Raw genomic sequence first — 20929 nt, 5'->3', positions numbered from 1 at the left:
ATGTACAGCTATGCAGACATAGCAGTAGTGAAGAACAGACAGTATGTACAGCTATGTACAGTAGTGAAGAACAGCTATACAGCAGACATAGCAGTAGTGAAGAACAGACTACAGTATGTACAGCTATGCGGACATAGCAGTAGTGAAGAACAGACTACAGTATGTACAGCTATGCGGACATAGCAGTAGTGAAGAACAGACTACAGTATGTACAGCTATGCAGACATAGCAGTAGTGAAGAACAGACTACAGTATGTACAGCAGTATGCAGACATAGCAGTAGTGAAGAACAGACTACAGTATGTACAGCTATGCAGACATAGCAGTAGTGAAGAACAGACTACAGTATGTACAGCTATGCAGACATAGCAGTAGTGAAGAACAGACTACAGTATGTACAGCTATGCAGACATAGCAGTAGTGAAGAACAGACTACAGTATGTACAGCTATACAGCGGACATAGCAGTAGTGAAGAACAGACTATAGTAGTATGTACAGCTATGCAGACATAGCAGTAGTGAAGAACAGACTACAGTATGTACAGCTATGAAGAACAGACATAGCAGTAGTGAGTGAAGTATGTACAGCTATGCGGACATAGCAGTAGTGAAGAACAGACTACAGTATGTACAGCTATGCGGACATAGCAGTAGTGAAGAACAGACTAGCAGTATAGCATGCGGTAGCAGTAGTGAAGAACAGACTACAGTATGTACAGCTATGCGGACATAGCAGTAGTGAAGAACAGACTACAGTATGTACAGCTATGCAGACATAGCAGTAGTGAAGAACAGACTACATTTACAGAGTCTCAGGGAACAAACAATTGGCCAAATGAAATTAAATTCAGACCTGTTGGTTTGAACCTGTTTTGGCAACATTAACACACACTACTAAGGCTTTCTTTACATCAACTGCAAAAAAAAATAAAAATAAAATAAAAGTCGCTCAACACCCCCAGTCCCAGTGAAATCTGGAGTGACAGACAGGACACACCTGTGTTAAGACTCAGGACCAGGGAGTGTGTTAGGGTCTCTGGTCATATTAGCAGGTGCTGATGTAACGGATGTGAAACGGCTAGCTTAGTTAGCGGTGTGCGCTAAATAGCGTTTCAATCGGTTACGTCACTTGCTCTGAGACCTTGAAGTAGTAGTTCCCCTTGCTCTGCAAGGGCCGCGGCTTTTGTGGAGCGATGGGTAACGATGCTTCGAGGGTGACTGTTGTTGATGTGTGCAGAGGGTCCCTGGTTCGCGAGGGGATGGACGTAAAGTTGTACTGTTACACTGAGCCCCTGAGAAATAGCTTCCCTCCACTGTCTCCACTGCTGCTTAGGAAGTGGGATAGCAATCCGTACAGTAGAGGCCTGAAAACACACAATATGTACATCTTTACTAGGCCTAATAGTAGTATTTACAGTTTTCAATCAGTATAGGATAAGTATTTCAGGTCTGGAATCAGTTTCCTGTGACCTTTTATGAATAATTTCTAGATAAACTTACACAGATCTGGAACTGGGGTCCTCCACCACTTTCAGCTCATTCGCCATGAACTCTGTCAAGTGGTATCTCAGGTTGACCTGATTCTGAAAAACATTGATTTGATAAGGTCATAAGATCCAACTTGTAATTGAATAACGGTGAACCTACCAATGGCACTTATATTCAGTTCTGAAATGGATTGTCATATGGTTGAATTGAATGCATAATATTCACCTGCTGTCAACACAGACGCTGTGTATCGATACTTGTTGAATTCCAGGTACTCGCGGATGAGCTCGTTGATTAGAAGGTTGTCGTGCGACAGCACAGGACGCGGCTCGCTCTGATCGTCGAGCGCATTGAACACCTCAGCTCTGATCCGAGCCTTCAGCTGACCCAACACACCTCGAGACTCCAGGCTCTCTCTCAGAGCTGGGAGAGAAGATAAGTTGTTGAAAATGGTATCTTAAAAACCTCTGCAACTTGTGGGGACATATTAATAACGTACAATTTAAGGTGTATTGCTCTGTACGATAGTCAGGCAAACTTTGATAGCTAGCGCTACCTACTGTCCTCTTCTTACACCGTGCGTTGCACGAACTATGAAATAGTTGCACAGTTGCAATTCGCTTCCGTTTAATAAATGTAATATATACTTTAAAGTGAAAGAAAGGACAATGCTTACCTCAGTTCCGTTATGGTCGCCATTGCAACAGGTATAAACAAATGCCCTTCGTGTCCCTCACCGAGTTCAGAGGGTAAACTGTTAGCTTCACAAGTTATCTTTTGCTCCCACCTAGTGATCTAAATTGGTTACTTGCCTGGGCATGACCAAATCGTTTCCCACTAGTACCCACAGCGACAAAGTCAAAGTGGTCTATGTCGTAAACATTTCTGAAAACAAAAATTAGCTTTTTGTTTTTAATGTAAGGTCAGGTATAGGCATAATGTTAGCAGTGTTATTAAGGTTAGGTTTAAAATCACATTTTAAGTAGAGTTTATGACTTTGGCTGTGGTGACCAGTGCCTTTACTGTAAGCAAATTATGCCTAATGTCTGCATCGCAGGAGGTTGGTGGCATCTTAATTGGGGAGGACGGGATCGTGGTAAAGGCTGGAGTGGAGTTGGAATGATATCACACACATTCCATTTGCTCTGTTCTGGCCATTGTTATAAGCGGTCCTCCCCTCAGCAGCCTCCTGTGGTCTGCACACCCTGTCAATGACAGGTTTTGGAAAATGTGATCCCATTTATATTACAGTCATTACATTACCCAACTGCCTGCAGTCATGCTTGACTCATACTTATATAAGGCATAGAGGCATAAAGGTTTCACAGACAAGACTCACAAAAACATTATTTTCAAAACAGTTTTATTATTTCCAGCATGAATTATTGCACAGTAAAATGTTCAATCAAAAAAAATAACAGATTGAATACAAAAAGTATAAATATAATACAATCTCTTAGAATTTGAAGGCAACTTCCATGTTCATTATTTCACAAATAGTGTATAGTTTCTTCTTAGCATATTGTCTAAACCAGTAAGACAAAAATATTAAGATCCTTTGACTTCTTTTGGAAAAGTCCATGTTATAGATATAAACAGGAAGGAATGTCTATTTACAGCCAGTCATAACTGGAACCAAAGGAATAACAACAATAACACTGACATTGAATGGTATGTGATGAGAGTCTGTTACCTCAATATGTCACCCATAGCTTTGAGAATTAGGTGGTCTGTGCATGCGTGCACATGTGTGTCGCACCCATAGCTGTGAGAATTAGGGTGTGTGTGTAGGTGGAATGACTGACAGATGTAAAGTGGAGAGAAACCTTTTTGCCTCTTTTTTTTTTTTACACATTTTGTCCATTGTTTTGAAAAGGTGTTCTCTTCATTCATGTTGGGTTTCCCATCACCACTGTAACAGTTGAATCTTCAGGTATTTTAGTCTTACATACCCGACCATACAGATTCTATTGACCGTTTTATGTGTTTACTTAGACTGAAATAAACAAATACCGCAGAATAGTTGGACGCTAGGCTAGCTAAGCACCTTGGCTCGCTGCAGTGTTTTCTTCTTTGACCAGACTCATAAAACACTGAAATGGCTGGGTAGGAATCAGACTGATGAGTGTGTTTGTGCGTCTGAAATGGCACACTATTCCCTATATAGTACAAAGCCTAAAAAAGTGCACTATATTCTGTGGAATAGGGTTCAATTTCAGATTGATGACTGTGAAAAGCTTTGTGTTTTCTGGGTTTTACAGGGTCAGCCCTTTAAGGCTAGTGTTCAGTCAGAGAATATTGCTCCACTTTCTCTAGACTTACCCTGTGGTTGGATAGTATGAGAATAGATCTGAATTTATTATAAACTTTTTTTCTGTCTGAAGAGGTGATAACACAGGGGTCCTGTTGGAGGAAGACCCAAATGTCAGTTACCACCAGTTACCATATGAACAAAATAGTCGGATTTGGTTGCCTGAGATTTCAACTCAACATCAAATGTACCCAAGTGTTCTTCAAAAAGATGCTTCATTAAATGTAGCAGATCTACAAAAATAATTTGGTTCACATTCAGAGACGGAACCAAAGTCCTTTGGATTTTGCACTCAATCTGACTTTCATCTCCATAACTTTCATTGCCACAGCCTATATAAAATATTTAAAATGTTTGCCTAGCAACAACCCATCTGCGTCCAATAATAGCTTCATAAATTACAGTCTTTGAGATCGGGGCTTGATGTCTCTTTCCCCTTCCGAGCACCAGTTTAAGTGTGCGTAGGTTACATGTCTTTATTGTGACCAGAGAGCACATACTGTTCACTAAATCGTCATCAGCTTCGCTTCTGAGTCATCTTTGGTTTACACCGACTTCAGTTCCTGGTCGTTATAAAAGCATTGCTCTCAGGAAGAGTTTGAACTGCCTGGATCGTGGAGCTTGGAATGGCCGATTCTACATGTGTTAGTTTTGAAGAGCCAGGGCCATCAGAATTTTCCCCTGGTCAGAGCCACCTCAGAGCTGGGTAGCTTTTAGACTAGCCCAGCCTCTCGGCACATACGGTAGAACTGTCCTCTGTTTGAGATGAGGTTGGTTGGGGAGTCCATCTCCGAGATGTGGCCTTTGTCCATCACTATCACTCTGTGGAAGGAAGAGAGAGAAGAAGTGTCAATTTCTGTGACAGAACCATTGATTTTGAGATGTTGCGACATCATTTGACTGGGGCGTAGCAGCTACTAGGTGTAGGAAAGGAATTGATATGCACATCCAAAACTTGAGACAACTGGCGCTGGGCAAAAAGTATAGCAGAGAGCCTTACCTGGTATAGTCCATGATGGTGTTGAGGCGGTGGGCGATGGTGAGCACGGTGCAGTCCTCAAACTGTTGTCTGATGGTGGACTGGATCAGGGTGTCTGTCTCCAGGTCCACAGCGGCTGTGGCCTCATCTAGAACCAGGATCTTGGTTTTACGGAGGAGAGCGCGGGCCAAGCAGACCAGCTGGCGCTGACCCAGACTAGAGAAGGAGACAAGTGAAGGTTGAATATTGACACTTAAACCTTTGAGCACCAAAGCACAGAATATAGAGGTTGACAGGTGATAGAACCAGGTATAGTAGACCAGATGAAGCAAAAATAATGCTCAATATAATTTGTAGTCCAGGAATAGGCTTAATCTGGATGCAGGACACCAGCCCTAGCCTATATGCTTTGTGTTTGGTCTTTGGTGGGTCTTTGTAGCTCAGTTGATATGTGTCACATATTGTCACGGGAGCGACGCAGGAGATGAGAAGCAGGTACGGGGAGTGAAGGTTTATTAGCTGACGGATATTAAACGGAACAGGAACAGTGCCTGGACAGGAACACATAACACAATGCAGACACAGGGAAAACAACCAAGAAACAGACATATACAGGGGGTAATCAACAAAGTGATTACCTCGAGCACCAGGTTGGGAAGAGCGGGAGCAGGTGTGACAGATATGCATGCCTAAAGTGTAGGCACGCATGACTAAGTTGCTTTGGATAAAAGCGTCTGCTAAATGGTATATATTTATATATACTATTATGTTATTTGGTCAAATATATCAATTGTCTGTACCTGAGGTTCTCTCCTCCTTCCGAGCACTCATAATTCAGTTTGTCAGGCAGGTTGGACACAAAGTTCTTGAGGTGCGCAAGCTCTAGCGAACTCCATATTTCCTCATCAGTATACGTGTCGAAGGGGTCAAGGTTCATACGCAGAGAGCCGGAGAACAATACAGGGTCCTGTTGGAGGAAGAAGCAAAAGTCAGTTACCATCACTGTAGAAAGACATTTTGGGGGATTATCAAATAAAATCAATCAATAACTGTAGTACCTGTGGGATGATGGTAATGCGGGATCTGAGGTCGTGGAGTCCGATCTCTGCGATGTTGACTCCATCGATGTAGATCGCTCCCTTGGCTGCCTCTAGGATTCTGAAGATCCCCAGGGCAAGGGAAGACTTTCCAGCTCCGGTTCTGCCCACAATGCCAACCTAAGAATGACAAATGAGACCCTTCGTTAGATAGGATCAAATAGTTTTTACTGGTCAGGTAACATGGCCGGGAAAATGCCCCTGGTCCTAAGTATGATAAAACTGTAAAAGGAGTATGTTGCCTCAGACAAAACTGAATATCATAAACAAAGCATTATGGGTACTGTAGAAGGCTACCTCAATCTAGATTGTACTGACTTTTTCTCTCTCCTGGATTTTTAGGGTGATGCCTTTCAGTGCCCAGTCCAGGCCCTTGCGATACTGCAGTCCATAGTCTTGGAACTCTATAGTGCCAGTCTGAGGCCAGGCCAGAGGCAGGGAACTGCCCTCCACGGTCCACACAGCCTGGTGAGTATAGAGAACAGTTAAGATTAAATGGATCTGTGTCTCTATATCTATGTTCTTTGTCCCTCTATGTCTATAGATCTAAACAGGTTAGTTGCACAACACTTCAGTTCCTGTAAACCATTATCTAGCAAGGTTAGTTAGGCAAGACTTCAGATACTGTAAACCTGGCTAAACAATGGTTAGTTTGGCAACACTTCAGTTACTGCAAACCTGGCTAGAAAATGTTTAGTTTGGCAACACTTCAGTTACTGTAAACCTAAACAAGAGAATGAATAACATTCATGAAACAGTAACTGCCGACATAACTTACAATGTTAATGTCATGACTCCTGTCATGCATATTACTTGTATAACAGTTCATTTCATTGGGGGGTATTAGCTAACAGAGAAGGTATGCAAATGCTTACCTCTTTTCCAGTGTCAGCATACTCCTTCACCCTCTCAACAGACACAATGTTGTTCTCTACGTCTGTCCATGATCTCACAATCCAGCTCAGAATGCCAGTCACCTGCACAACACAATTGCGACGTTCAAATTAAAGCAGAGCTCTCTCATTTGAGGTAATATGCAGTTAGGATTGTGCAGCACGTAGGTAGGCTATTCTTCTGGTTTTTTTTTCAGTTTGGTAAACCACACACTTTCTGATGCAATAAAAGGGATTGCCTGTAATGGGGTTTGTGTGATTGTAGCCGTATACAAAATATTAAAAGGACTATTATTCTTTGTTGCAAAATAAGTTGTCTACCTATAATGACTGGTATAGGGTGTAATATATTACCTGGAGGGAGTGTGACACAGCCAAACCAACAATGCCAGGGCTCAGGGTGTCTTTCCCCATCACTGAGAGAATAGCTGCGGCTAAGACCACACCGTTACCGACAAACTCAAGATTAACTGCCAACCACCTGCGGATATCAAGAGAAGAAAGCCCGATTAGTTGTGGAGAAAGTTTTGGCCTCCACCATTCATCATGGAGGTGTTTTGATTGTGTCAAATCGCCAGTTGGCAACCCATCCCTAACGGGATTAATTGACACATAAACAAACATTACAATGATTCACAGTGATAATTCCCAGTGATAATTCTTCTGGTGTTCTACGCACCGCATAAAGAATGAAAAATAAATCAATACATAATAGAGATAAGGTTATCCAAGCAATAATAATAACCCTAGAGTAGTGAAGAAAGAAATGCAGATAAAGAAATACAGAAACATTTCACAGAAGTCATTTAAAACTGGTCTGTCACAAAGAGAAGAGAGAAGTGTGAGAGATATAGACCTACAACACAATCAATATGCATGCATACATGCACTCTGCTATAGGTCTATGTCTGGAGCTAAATATTTGTATGATTTAATTATATGTTGCCCTTTTTCTTTTATTCCAGGCTTTATTTTTAAAAAATCTGAAAACGGAACAATGTACACCTGTCACCACATCAACTGGATATATTATTTTCCCAGAGCATGTACTGCAAGGTGAATGTGTTGTTTCTATCAAACCTAACCTGGTGGCCACAAAGCGGGGGAAGTAGGAGGTCTGGTTGAAGTCGACCCTCTTGTTAGCCTGCACAATGAAGCGGTGCTGTTCTCCGAAGGCCCGTATGACACTGGCTCCCTGCACCGTCTCGTTGAAGTGGGTGTAGATGGGCGAGCGGCTCACCGACTCCAGCCTCCGCAGCTGGCAGGATGTGGCCACGTAGAAACTCTGTAATGCACAACGGAAAAATAAAACATTACGTTTTAATGAACCGAAAGTACCAAGAGGTGGTGTATGTGTGTGGAAGTGGGTTTTCCACTCCAGCATTTCTAGTAGATTTACAGTATGTAGCCTGCCATTACTTAGCACTACTATGTTAGCAGGTGGAATAAATCACCACGCAAAACCAACAACTTGCAAAATCTGCTATTTTGGTTTTCAAGAGTCTAAAACTATTATTCTCCCACAAAACGGTGTCTCAGTTGGTTAGAAACATACCTGAACGAAGGCGTAGAGAATGGCGAGGGGCAGGATGACGACCGCCGCAAAAGGTGTAGCCAGCATGACGATGATACAGACTTCCATCAGCTTGAAGAGGTAGCCCAGCATCATCTTGAGGCCGTCGGGGATCATGCAGTCGATAGCGTCGATCTCCTTGGCAAAACGGTTTAGGAGGTTCCCACTGGGGGTGGTCTCAAAGAAAGACATGGGGGAGTGGAGAACGTTCTTCAGGAGGTCCATGTGGAGGTGCCGGGACGCGATGATACCTCCGACCGAAATGGCCACCGTGGTGCCGAAAATAGCGATTCCTGAAATATAAAATAAACTGCTGTTAGGATCCCTGCTGTTTGGCAACTGTGGTTTATATCAGATACTGAAACTCTCAAATCTCTCAGAAGGACTCTTGGAGTACGAGTACAATGGAGGGTTATAACAGGTCCAAATAAACAAACATTAGTGGGATTAAAGATGGAATCCACATTAGGGCAAACAGCACCACTGTCCTCCCCAGCACCTTTGTTGTTATTGCTTGTGTTTTGTGAGCGAAACGGAGTTGAGGTGTGTCAAGCAGCATGGTAAAACAAAATGCAGTACATATTCTGCTGTTCAGTCGTGCATGCAATAATAAAACAGTGTTCATTCTTCGGAGTAACTCATTTGTTGTTGTAATAGCCCCAAACGTACCTGGCTGTTTCACCATTAAGGATTCTAGCTAAACCAGTCTATGCTGTTTCTGTTCATCCAAGTCCAAAGGACCTACTTTTATCTTTGGTGTCATTCACCACTGACCTTGTGCGAAGCCCAGAGCCCCGTAGACGGCCAGCTTCATGTCCGTGTCGACCTGGGTGCCGTTGACGATGGGTTCGTCGGCCCACAGGCTCAGCCAGTAGTTGTAGGCCAGCGAGGCCCCCTGTTGGAAGGCGTACAGGAAGACGATGGGGATGATGAAGGCCATGCCGATGGTCTTGAAGTACTCCATGTACATCTCCAGCCTCACCTGTGGTAAAAAAGACAGGCAATCAGTTGCTAGAAATTGACAAACACCTGTTAATATGTGAAAGGTGAGAAAGAAGCTCCGTTTGTTTTAAAGAAACAATGTACTGGAGCGCTCAAATGGGTACAACCTGTATGGCTATGGAGACTTTCTAATTTAGTTTGAACCACTTTTAACCATAACAGGTGCAGTCAAAAATCAGCTCTTCTAGACTCACCCTCCCAGTGCGTGCCTTGTCAACCTCCATCAGCTTTCCCAGGTCCTCAGGAACCTGCTCCTCGTCTATCTCAGACATGGGCTCCATACCCTGCAGGTTAGTACTGTTGGTGTCTCCCCTAGAGAACATAGAGGGGTTTTTATTTTTAAAATGCTTGGCATGCTCAATGTGACTTTCTCCAATAGACGTTTATTATACCATTGAATCAATTAGAACCATGATGTTATCAGGAAAAAATGATGTAATGTGCGCTGGAAATTCACTTACCCAATGAGCTGCTCTTGGGATAGATCTCTTGAGAATGGCATGAAGTCTGTAACACTCAGCCGTGAGCTGGCCCTCCTGGCACCTGCAGCAATGGTACAAAATTTTTATTTACATGGTGAATAGCTTGTTGGTGAGAACCAAATGTTTGTTCATCAATGGCGATAATGACTTCTCCCAAATTTCATTACAATGAGGTCCTACCTCTCTGTGCGGCAGTCTCTGTGACACTCTCTTTACGGTCGTTGCTGGCGAAGGTATGGATGAAGTCTGCAAAGGCCCCATGGCGGCTCAGCAACTCCTGGTAGGAGCCACTCTCTGTTATCTCCCCATCCACCAGCACCAGGATGAGGTCCGCCTGGGGCAGGAAGCTCATCCCATGGGTTACTAGGACACGGGTCTGGTAGCACAACCACAGGAGCAGGATTAATCAAAACAGACAATCAACGGAACTAGCCTAATATAAATGGTGGATTTGAAGAATCTGCAAAATCATGCTTTTCCATCTCAAAACCACACAAGGAACAGTCGATTACGTGTAAGCTTCTAATATTGATTTCTACAAGTGTCACTCTGACTGTTAATAGAGATGATATTTTGGTCGTAGTTTTACCTTATTTCTTAGCACTCCCTTGGGTCCGATGACTTTGTCGAAGATGTGTTGCCCCACATGAGCATCCACAGCAGACAGGGGGTCATCCAGCAGATAGACGTCAGCCTTCCTGTACACAGCCCTTGCCAGGCTCACCCTCTGCTTCTGACCACCCGAGAGGTTCAGGCCCTGTCAGGGAGAACAATCATGAAGAAGACATGACTCAAGATTCCAGAACATTCTAGAAGACCATTTGATTGACCATCTAGTGAAAGGAGGTGGAATTGTAGAATATTATTTTCACACCTTCTCCCCAATCTCTGTGGAGTCTCCAGCAGGCAGGATCTCCAGGTCAGGCAGCAGAGCACAGGCATCCAACACCCGCTGGTACCAGGTCTTCTGCTTCTCACGACCAAACGTAACATTGTCCTGGACCGTGGCATTCTGGATCCAGGCCTGCTGAGGTACATAGGCCACTGAGCCCTGTGGAACATTAAATAGAGGAACATTAGCATTGAAGAAGAAGAACATTGAGTGTAAACCAGACCCTCATAGACAGATTGTAACACTGAAACTGAAAACCTTAGATTCAATATATTCAACTTCTGTTGCTTCCTATTTTAAGAGAACTTGTTTACCTTAATTGAGACACTGCCGCTCCTCTTCTCTGTCTCTCCAAGCATGGCAGACAGCAGGGAGGACTTCCCGCTACCCACATGGCCCACCACCGCCACCAGTGAACCCTGGGGTACACGCACATTAATCCTGTAAACAGAGGAGTGGAGTTGAGTCTCTTAACTTAAACTTCAGGACGTGTGAAAATGGGAATACTGTTATTATTTACCTTTTAAGGCATGGAGGACCTTCTTTAGTCCAACTGAACATTCCATTGTCTATCAACACACCTTCCCCATCTGAGAAGAAAATAGAAAGAGAGGAGAGAGGAACCATTGAAAAAATACACTAATATTTCCTCTCTGCATACAGGCATAACAGTTTATGCACCCGTTTGTTTATGCACCCAACAACTACCCAACGTTAAAAATATAATGTCCTTTTAAGTGACATGTCAAATTGTAGAGTCTGCATAATTACAAGAGATCTAAAATTACAGTGTGTTCTTTTTACGAGCTGTCTTAAGGAAGTGTTGACAGATTACAGGCGAAGAAAATGCTTTTATTTATCCGGAATCATACGTCTGACTGTCTAGAAGTAATTTACGTTCAACCACTGGATGGCAACATCCTATCATTACTCAGTCTCCCCAGTCGACCTCGATCACAGGAAGTGACAACATAACATTACCATTACGGGTTCTGGGTAGAATGCCATGGATGTAAACAACAAATCTTCAGAGGCTTGTTTTTATTGGTTACGACAGGCACAGGCAGACCACAGTTCCCACTGGGTAAGAGTTGCTATGAGTGTTTTTGTTGATTAATTGCTATAGGCTGATACAAAGCCCTTTGCTCCACTTGGAGCTAAAGTTATAGGTCAAGTATGTCAACATACATGGCACCAGTAGGTGTTCTTACCGGTACTCAAAGGGGCCTTGGCTACATTGTCGTCTTTCAGCTCCTCAGAACACAGGTATTTCCCTAAGCGCTTCAGCGAGACAATGGCCTAAAATTCAAAGAGCATGTTTTTTTTTAAAACAGCAGCACAACACATTATACATTGGTTTGGTCTGTTGAATACTGGACATTGTATTTCACCTGCATGGTAGTGCTCATGGCAAAGGGTAGCTGGCTCAGTGGGGTCTTCAGAATGTTGATCAGAGCCATGGAGACAAAGACCTTCTGGGCATCTAGGACGTTCCTGTCATCAATCAGCACATAGACACCAAACATGGCAAAGGCAATCTGGGGGAAAAAACGAATTAGCATGATTGGGACATGGTGACCTGAAGCTGTAACTGTAACCATCACACACAGAATTCAGCGATGATACATTTCTACTGTGATCCTTGAAGCTATGGATAGAAAAGAGTAGACCTGTATAGCCGAGCGAACACTGCAGCACGGGTATTATTTACCATGCATTTTCCAGACAATTGTGTGATCTGGCTTGTTAGGATGTTCAACAGAGGGTTACATTTATACAAATGTTGAATTTAACTTTTTCCCCTTCTATTTACGTATTTAATTAAATGTTTTAAGAGTTGTGTGTGTATACATATTTATATATATTTATATATGTATGTTTTAAGTCATCCCAAGTGGATGGGGTTGAGGGGGGGGGACATAAACCTATACTTCCTTTTTTATATATTGTTTTACTATCCTTAAAATATGCATTTTGCATAAGATACCTTAGATAACTTTGGTGGTTCCCTCCAGAATCCCTTCCCTAGTTGTAACTTTATTATGTTGGCCCAGGATAGAGCTCTACTGAGGTTAATTTGAACATGGTAGCATTTTGTTCTGGTCTAGGAGAGGTAGATGCAGCCTTCCAACAGGAGGAAGGCCAGCATAGGGGTCCAAGGTTGTCTTCTGGGTATTTTGTTGTTTTTAGCTGTTTTTTTCTTTTCTTTATATTTTATTACTCTGACCTTTCAGCACACTGGCCATGTGATTGTACTAACATTCATTTCTGATTACTATGACTATGCCTGATTAACATACTCTGGACTCCACATGCTTTATCAGCTGGGACGTGAAAGGAATTAACCAGGTGGTGAAGCGTAGCCGAGTGTATCCTCATCTAATGTCCTTAAGTCTGGACGTTGTTTTTCTCCAAGAGAACCATCTCCAGTCCAGCGACCATGATGAACTAAAGAGAGGATAAGTAGACCAAATATTTCACTCCAACTTTGGTGCTATGGCCAGAGGGGCAGCCATCCTTATCAGAAAAGGCACCCCCGTTTGTCACCTCCAAAGTAATTTCGGATACTAATGGAAGATATATTATAGTAATGCGGATATGGTTTAGCACACAGGTTATTCTGGCTAACCTCTATGGTCCTAATTGGGATGACGCAACATTTTCCTCTGACCTCTTCCTGACCATAACACTCATCATTTGATATTGGGCGGAGATTTCAATTGTGTAATGCATCCGAGTCTAGACAGATCCAGACCGAAGCCCAACAATGTAATTTCAAAATCAGGTGCCGTAATCAACTCATTTCTAGAATCCTATAATTTGTCTGATCCATGGAGGAGGAGCTATCCCACTGCTAAACAGTACTCCTTTTTTATTCTCCAGTCCACAGCTCATACTCTAGGATTGACTTTTTCCTGCTGGACAATAGAATTCTTCATTTTGTAACTAATAGCCAATATCGCAGCATCGTTATCTTAGACCATAGCCCTGTCCCATCTCAGACCGTAGCCCTGTCCAGCTAGATATCCGCTTTCCGGACAGTACTGTGTCACAAAGCGCATGGAGACTTGACCCACTACTACTATCCTGTAGTGCCTTTAAAAAATACACATCAACTCACATTGATGTCTTTTTACAGATCAACTGCACCCCTGATGTGTCTCACTCTGCTGTGTGGGAGTCTTTAAAAGCATATCTAAGAGGCCAAATGATTTCATACACAGTGTATGACGACAAACAGCGCACCAAACGCATATTGGAGCTATCTCAACTCATTCTAGATGTGGACAACAGATATGCCTCTTATTGAAGCTATCTCAACTCATTCTAGATGTGGACAACAGATATGTCTCTTATTGGAGCTATCTCAACTCATTCTAGATGTGGACAACAGATATGCCTCTTATTGGAGCTATCTCAACTCATTCTAGATGTGGACAACAGATATGCCTCTTATTGGAGCTATCTCAACTCATTCTAGATGTGGACAACAGATATGCCTCTTATTGAAGCTATCTCAACTCATTCTAGATGTGGACAACAGATATGTCTCTTATTGGAGCTATCTCAACTCATTCTAGATGTGGACAACAGATATGTCTCTTATTGGAGCTATCTCAACTCATTCTAGATGTGGACAACAGATATGTCTCTTATTGGAGCTATCTCAACTCATTCTAGATGTGGACAACAGATATGCCTCTTATTGGAGCTATCTCAACTCATTCTAGATGTGGACAACAGATATGCCTCTTCTCCTACTCCTGAACCCTACAAAGAGAGACTGCTACACCAATCAAAAATTTGACAATCTTTCCACCAAACAAATCACTTTAGTAGCCTTAAGCCATTAATCAACCTCGATGGCAGTGACCCCAACCCAGTCCCTGACATTTTTGGGTTACTTCCCCTAGACCAGAATGCTACCATGCATCAGGCTCGCCACCTTGTCCTCTTTCACTGGAAGTCTGCAAAGCCGCCCTCCTTTATGCAGTGGGTTAAGGAGGTGGTGTCATCTCTGCCTCTGGAGAAGGTTGGGTACACTGTGCTTGGGTCCCAACAAAGTTTGACTTAACCTGGTCTCCATTAATACAATACCTGGAGAGCCTGTCTTTTACTCAGTGTAACTTGCATAGTTTGGTAAGCAGCCATGTCTGTTCTCGTGGCCATTTGTGCTGATCATTTTTTTTATTGAACTTTTTTCTCTATTGGTTTTGTTTCTATTACTGTTTGTTTCTTTCCTATTTTATAGATACCTTGGTGGGTGGGTGTTGTGGAGGGTGGTTTGGAGGGAGGGAGGGGATGGATGGGAGAATGAGGGGTTGGGGTTGTACTGTTTTTGTTGTCTATAAATTTTTGTTTTAAATAAAAAAGTAAAGAGTAGACACTGCTATACTCCGAAAGACCAAATAACTCTTACTACTAGTTATATTGTATTGCACATACCAGGAAAGTGGATGAGTTGAAGGAGGCGATGGAGATGGAGTAGAGGATCTGGGACTTCTTCAGGGCCTTCAGTTCTTTCTCCCTGTATCCCAGGACCTGCTCCAGAAAGGCCTTCTCCCATGCATAGAACTTCAGGATCTTGATCCCGTTCAGGATCTCATTCATCAGCTTGATTCGCCCATCCATAAACTTCATCTGTACCTCCTAGGGAGAAGCGTTCAAAGACATGGTTAAATAGAAGTGTTGTTGCACCAGCATACCTGTATCTATTACTCATCTCAGGATGGCGCTGCAGTGGATAGTAGCTGTCTTACGGGCTCCTGACCAATTCTGCTATTTTGTGTGGTTTTTTGTTTGACGAAGCCATTGACAAATAAAATGTGATTTAATGTGATTTTATAAACATTGAGTTGTCAGTTACAGCTGCAAATACTTGTCAAGTAACAGCTAACTTTGAGCACTCTACAGAAGTATGTACTTGTTTAATTTAATTAGAATTGTACTCTGTTACAGTATTGAACACAGTTCTTAACACTTAGCAGTTTTACGACGAGGAAACAACAAAGCGGCCAGGAAAGCGGTCAGTGACATTCTACGACTGTAAATTAGATTAAAACAGGCATTATTGCCAAAACTGTCTGTTGTTTTTCCAAAAAAACAATAAAAAATATAGCCTTTTATGGTCCCTTTTTTTCTGTGGTTGTTTTTCATAAGCATAACATGGTGGAGACATCCATCCAACCCGCACTCCCACACAGATCTGTTTCGGCTATGTAAACCAGCTGTGGCATCCCTGACCAAGCATGCAAAATCACATTCTGATTTGGCTACTGCCTGGGGTCAAAGTAGCCTGGAAAGACTGTCTGGTCCCAGATCTTTTTGCACTGAGGTCAAAGTGCATATGAATCTCCTCTTAGGACATGTCCGTACCTGCAGTTTGCTCCTTTTCTTGGCGATGAATCCATTGAGTGGGAAGATGAGGATGACGGTGGCAATTCCGGCTAGCGCAGATGGGCCTAGGTGCTGTAAAATGGCATCGTTTTACACAAGTCATCAAAAACAATGTTTGTTATAAATGAGTACCAAAGAAAACAAATGTCCATCATCAATGAGTACCAACAAAAAACAGAAGTGACCGTGCCATCCATACCTGCCAGAGGAAGAAGAGGCAGAGGGCGATCTCGATAGGAGCCAGCCACACTGCGTTGAAGTAAACCACAAAGTCCATGAGCTTCTGAGTGTCGGCTGATACCAGGTTGACGATCTCCCCCACTGTGCACGTCCTCCTGGATGCGCTGTTGATCACCAAAGACTAAAGGAAAAACAGAACAACCTCAAGTTAAACCTCCAGTAAATGAGTATTATGTAACACTTGGTTTCAAGGTTTCTTACATTTACATTTGACATTTAAGTCATTTAGCAGACGCTCTTATCCAGAGCGACTTACAAATTGGTGCATTCACCTTATGACATCCAGTGGAACAGCCACTTTACAATAGTGCATCTAAATCTTTTAAGGGGGGGGGGTGAGAAGGATTACTTTATCCTATCCTAGGTATTCCTTAAAGAGGTGGGGTTTCAGGTGTCTCCGGAAGGTGGTGATTGACTCCGCTGTCCTGGCGTCGTGAGGGAGTTTGTTCCACCATTGGGGGGTCAGAGCAGCGAACAGTTTTGACTGGGCTGAGCGGGAACTGTACTTCCTCAGTGGTAGGGAGGCGAGCAGGCCAGAGGTGGATGAACGCAGTGCCCTTGTTTGGGTGTAGGGCCTGATCAGAGCCTGGAGGTACTGAGGTGCCGTTCCCCTCACAGCTCCGTAGGCAAGCACCATGGTCTTGTAGCGGATGCGAGCTTCAACTGGAAGCCAGTGGAGAGAGCGGAACCTCTTTTTCCAACTTAAATAAACCTAAACTTGACAATTAACATATTTATTTTTCAATGTTTTTTTCTTGGTCCTTTGAAAAATAATATGTTAATTGTCGAGGTATAGTTTATTTACGTTGGAATTTCAAGCCTGCCATTAAGAGCCAATGTTTACAACGTAACGCCCAGTCACCCACTGTCTACTGGTTGGCACGACGACGTACCTTTCTGTAGACCAGTCCCATTACGGCTGTCTTCACTCTCATGCCCACGGTGAAGCAGGTGTACATGTACTGGTGGTTGAACAGGGACTGGAGACAGGACAGCAGGAACATCAGGGTAGCGTAGAAGTAACCCTTCCACAGGGGGGCGTCTTCTTCGTTCATGAAGCCCAGAAGAAGACTGTTGGAGAGGGGATAAGGGTGAAAGACAGAACATGGTAATATCATACAGTGCTTCCTGCTTCATGTTTCTGGAGACTTTCAGCATACTCAACTCAACAGAGTCTTATTCATACTATAAAACATACGCCTATACACTGAACATGGACACTGTGCCACTGCCAATGCAGTGCATTTAATGGAGTCATAAGACAGACAAGTTACTGTTCTCTGTCAGCTTTATGTACCCCTGTCATGTTCCTTCACTATCACTGCTTTGCCATGCAGCCCTGTGTGGACTATGATCATTAGTGTGGCCGCAGGGCCTGCTGGTCGACACAAAGCCGTCTCTAGTTGCACAACAGTGCTCCTCTTGTGGCTGGGCTGGCCTCAACACTTGGCTAGTGGCTCTCTTATTGTGGTCCACCAGATCAACCTCAGCCTTTCTGCTGTTTAGAGCCTTCTCTTCACTCTCTCTTTCCTTCCTTTCTTTCTTTTCTTCCCTTCCCTCCCTTAAGCTAAGCTAATGTCCTTGACTCTCCATGTTGGGGCAGAAAGCCGTGGTCTCTGGCTCCTTTCTCTTGACCGTAATTAACACTTCCACCAAGCCATGGCTGTACAACAACAACAAGGTTCCTGTCTAGACTTGCATTGGGTGCCAGAGATGGGGTCAAGCATGGCGGGTCCAGTTTTAAGGTTGCCAAATTGACATTTTAGTATGTATATCAATGTAAAGGGCATTGGAAATAGACGTGGAATCTGTCTGACTTGCAAGAGATTATTGTGTTGTGCTGCCCAGTTTATGATGGCTTTGTTTACGATGTTATGCCATGGATTTTTGGGAGCTTAGTCTCCTGTGTAGAATTAACGTCAAACCCTTAGCAATTTTTACCTGAGCACCTGAGGGATGGCAAACATAAAGAAGTCGTGGAAGATGATGCACATCGTCCCAGTAAGGAAGTAAGGTCCCAAGTTCCTGGCCAGTGTCCTCAGCAGACAGAAGCCGGAGCTCTGCTCCTTCTGCAGCTTCCTAAATATCTGGGCCTGGTCAGGCAGTCTGGTGCCCAGCGCCACGCCTGCCGCCATGGTCTTCTCCTGCCTGGAAAAACAAACAGACAGAGACGACATCTGAGTTTGATGGCCCTACATGTTGCCTGTTTTTAAAAATATGAAACAAACGACTGAAAATAATTCAACAACAGTCATTGTTGTTCATTTGACACATCTCCGATGCAAAAATGTGAAGAGAAGACTTTTCAGCAGCCATAAAAGGCATTATCCTGCTCACACATGAGTTGATGAGCGCTGAACGCAAGGTTTTGGAATTTAACAATGGGGTCTTCAAAGCTAGTGTCTCAACATTACAGTAAGAACGCTAACCAGAGCATAACGGACCTATTTATTTTTTATCCCCGGATTCCCACCGCAAACGGAAAATTTTTCAGCTGGATCTTCACAACTAGCTATCTAGCTAAACCGCAACCCCGGATGATTACTCCTGGCTAGCGTTTCCACCCACTTAGCTTGAAGCTAGCCCGGCCAGAGCACCTGTGCTTACCACCGTAGCATACTCCTGGGCTACAATACCCGGGCCCACGACCGGTCTTTCGATGTCACTGCATGAAGAGGAATAAACAGACTCACCCCATCGCGACGTCCCCCAAAGGCTAACTCTCTAGCCCTTGCTATCTCCTTGCTTGCTAATTCGGCCTGCTAACTGCTAGCTTGTTTAGCCCTGGTCCGCTAACTGCTACCTTGTTTACCCCGGCCTGCTAACTGTTAGCTTGTTAGCACAGGCCTGCTAACCGTCTGCATCGCCGCGTCCCAAACACTCACTGGACCCATATGTACTTTCTATCTCTTTCCGATTTTTAATTTGTTTATACCTTCCGGAAACCTGCCTCACCCAATGTGATACGGAATCGCTATTATTTTTAAAACACACTCAAGAACCTCCAGAAGCTAACCAGCTAACTAGCAACAAGCTATTTAGTCATTGTTAGTTTTTTAACCTGGATAACACTCGCCAGTCCAGCTTCCCTGCCCCATCCACCGCTGCCCCCTGGACACTGATCACTTGGCTACATAGCTGATGCACGCTGGACTGTCCATTAATCACGGTACTCCATTCTGCTTGTTTGTTTTATCTGTCAGCCCCGTTGCCTAGTCAACGCCATTTTACCTGCTGTTGTTGTGCTAGCTGATTAGCTGTTGTTGTCTCACCTACTGTTTTAGCTAGCTTTCCCAATTCAACACCTGTGATTACTGTATGCCTCGCTGTATGTCTCTCTCAAATGTCAATATGCCTTGTATACTGTTGCTCAGGTTAGTTATCATTGTTTTAGTTCACAATGGAGCCCCTAGTTCCACTCTTTATACCCCTGATACCTCCTTTGTCCCACCTCCCACACATGCAGTGACCTCACCCATTACAACCAGCATGTCCAGAGATACAACCTCTCTCATCATCACCCAGTGCCTGGGCTTACCTCCGCTGTACCCGCACCCCACCATACCCCTGTCTGCGCATTATGCCCTGAATATATTCTACCATGCCCAGAAACCTGCTCCTCTTATTCTCTGTCCCCAACGCTCTAGGCAACAAGTTTTGATAGCCTTTAGCCGCACCCTCATGCTACTCCTTCTCTGTTCCGTGGGTGATGTGGAGGTAAACCCAGGCCCTGCATGTCACCAGGCACCCTCATTTGTTGACTTCTTTGATCGAAAAAGCGTTGGTTTCATGCATGTCAACATCAGAAGCCTCCTCCCTAAGTTTGTTTTACTCACTGCTTTAGCACACTCTGCTAACCCTGATGTCCTTGCCGTGTCTGAATCCTGGCTCAGGAAGGCCACCAAAAATTCAGAGATTTCCATACCCAACTATAACATCTTCTGTCAAGATAGAACTGCTAAAGGGGGAGGAGTTGCAATCTACTGCAGAGATAGCCTGCAAAGTAATGTCATACTTTCCAGGTCCATACCCAAACAGTTCGAACTACTAATTTTGAAAATTACTCTCTCCAGAAATAAGTCTCTCACTGTTGCCGCCTGCTACCGACCCCCCTCAGCTCCCAGCTGTGCCCTGGACACCATTTGTGAATTGATCGCCCCCCATCTAGCTTCAGAGTTTGTTCTGTTAGGTGACCTAAACTGGGATATGCTTAACACCCCGGAAGTCCTACAATCTAAGCTAGATGCCCTCAATCTCACACAAATCATCAAGGAACCCACCAGGTACAACCCCAACTCTGTAAGCAAGGGCACCCTCATAGACGTCATCCTGACCAACTGGCCCTCCAAATACACCTCCGCTGTCTTTAAAAAAAATTTTTTTTACCTTTATTTAACTAGGCAAGTCAGTTAAGAACAAATTCTTATTTTCAATGACGGCCTGGGAACAGTTGGTTAACTGCCTGTTCAGGGGCAGATTGACAGATTTGTACCTCGTCAGCTCGAGGGTTTGAACTTGCAACCTTCCGGTTATTAGTCCAACGCTCTAACCGCTAGGCTACCCTGCCGCCCCAAC

At 43.8% G+C, this 20929-nt stretch overlaps 2 protein-coding genes and 1 long non-coding RNA gene across 3 annotated transcripts in view; 1 reads left to right on the top strand and 2 right to left on the bottom strand.

Annotated features, from left to right (window-relative positions):
• Positions 1-690: 690 nt before the first annotated feature.
• LOC118378986 (centrosomal protein 20-like) lies at positions 691-1942 on the bottom strand (the record flags this gene model as incomplete). The annotated part of the gene is given in 4 exon segments (XM_035765987.2): positions 691-1364; positions 1501-1554; positions 1556-1583; positions 1714-1942. Coding segments are annotated over 4 exon segments (396 nt in total), but the record flags the coding sequence as incomplete, so codon positions are not given.
• A 4-nt stretch (positions 1943-1946) lies between these two features.
• On the top strand, positions 1947-7883 carry LOC118378984 (uncharacterized). The gene is made up of 3 exons (XR_008144846.1): positions 1947-1995; positions 6218-6343; positions 7734-7883. It is a non-coding gene; the product is annotated as an uncharacterized LOC118378984 (long non-coding RNA).
• Positions 2841-20929, bottom strand: part of LOC118378983 (multidrug resistance-associated protein 1) — a 38902-nt gene continuing 20813 nt past the window's right edge. The window contains exons 8-31 of the mRNA XM_035765984.2: positions 18296-18502; positions 17248-17425; positions 16314-16475; positions 16094-16186; positions 15164-15367; positions 12109-12255; positions 11929-12016; positions 11238-11307; positions 11032-11158; positions 10700-10876; positions 10415-10582; positions 10006-10201; positions 9805-9886; positions 9538-9655; positions 9116-9323; positions 8324-8634; positions 7854-8053; positions 7123-7249; positions 6751-6852; positions 6194-6340; positions 5837-5995; positions 5579-5745; positions 4800-4994; positions 2841-4621 (exon numbers count right to left, since the gene is read on the bottom strand). Of these exons, the coding sequence (XP_035621877.2) occupies positions 4513-4621; positions 4800-4994; positions 5579-5745; positions 5837-5995; positions 6194-6340; positions 6751-6852; positions 7123-7249; positions 7854-8053; positions 8324-8634; positions 9116-9323; positions 9538-9655; positions 9805-9886; positions 10006-10201; positions 10415-10582; positions 10700-10876; positions 11032-11158; positions 11238-11307; positions 11929-12016; positions 12109-12255; positions 15164-15367; positions 16094-16186; positions 16314-16475; positions 17248-17425; positions 18296-18502 (3742 nt within the window). The 3' untranslated portion in view covers positions 2841-4512. The remainder of the gene's footprint in view (positions 4622-4799; positions 4995-5578; positions 5746-5836; positions 5996-6193; positions 6341-6750; positions 6853-7122; positions 7250-7853; positions 8054-8323; positions 8635-9115; positions 9324-9537; positions 9656-9804; positions 9887-10005; positions 10202-10414; positions 10583-10699; positions 10877-11031; positions 11159-11237; positions 11308-11928; positions 12017-12108; positions 12256-15163; positions 15368-16093; positions 16187-16313; positions 16476-17247; positions 17426-18295; positions 18503-20929) is intronic.

The sequence above is a fragment of the Oncorhynchus keta genome, chromosome 10 (genome assembly GCF_023373465.1).
Source record: "Oncorhynchus keta strain PuntledgeMale-10-30-2019 chromosome 10, Oket_V2, whole genome shotgun sequence".
Classification (NCBI taxonomy): Eukaryota; Metazoa; Chordata; class Actinopteri; order Salmoniformes; family Salmonidae; genus Oncorhynchus; species Oncorhynchus keta.
This window is presented reverse-complemented; position numbering and strand designations above follow the sequence as displayed.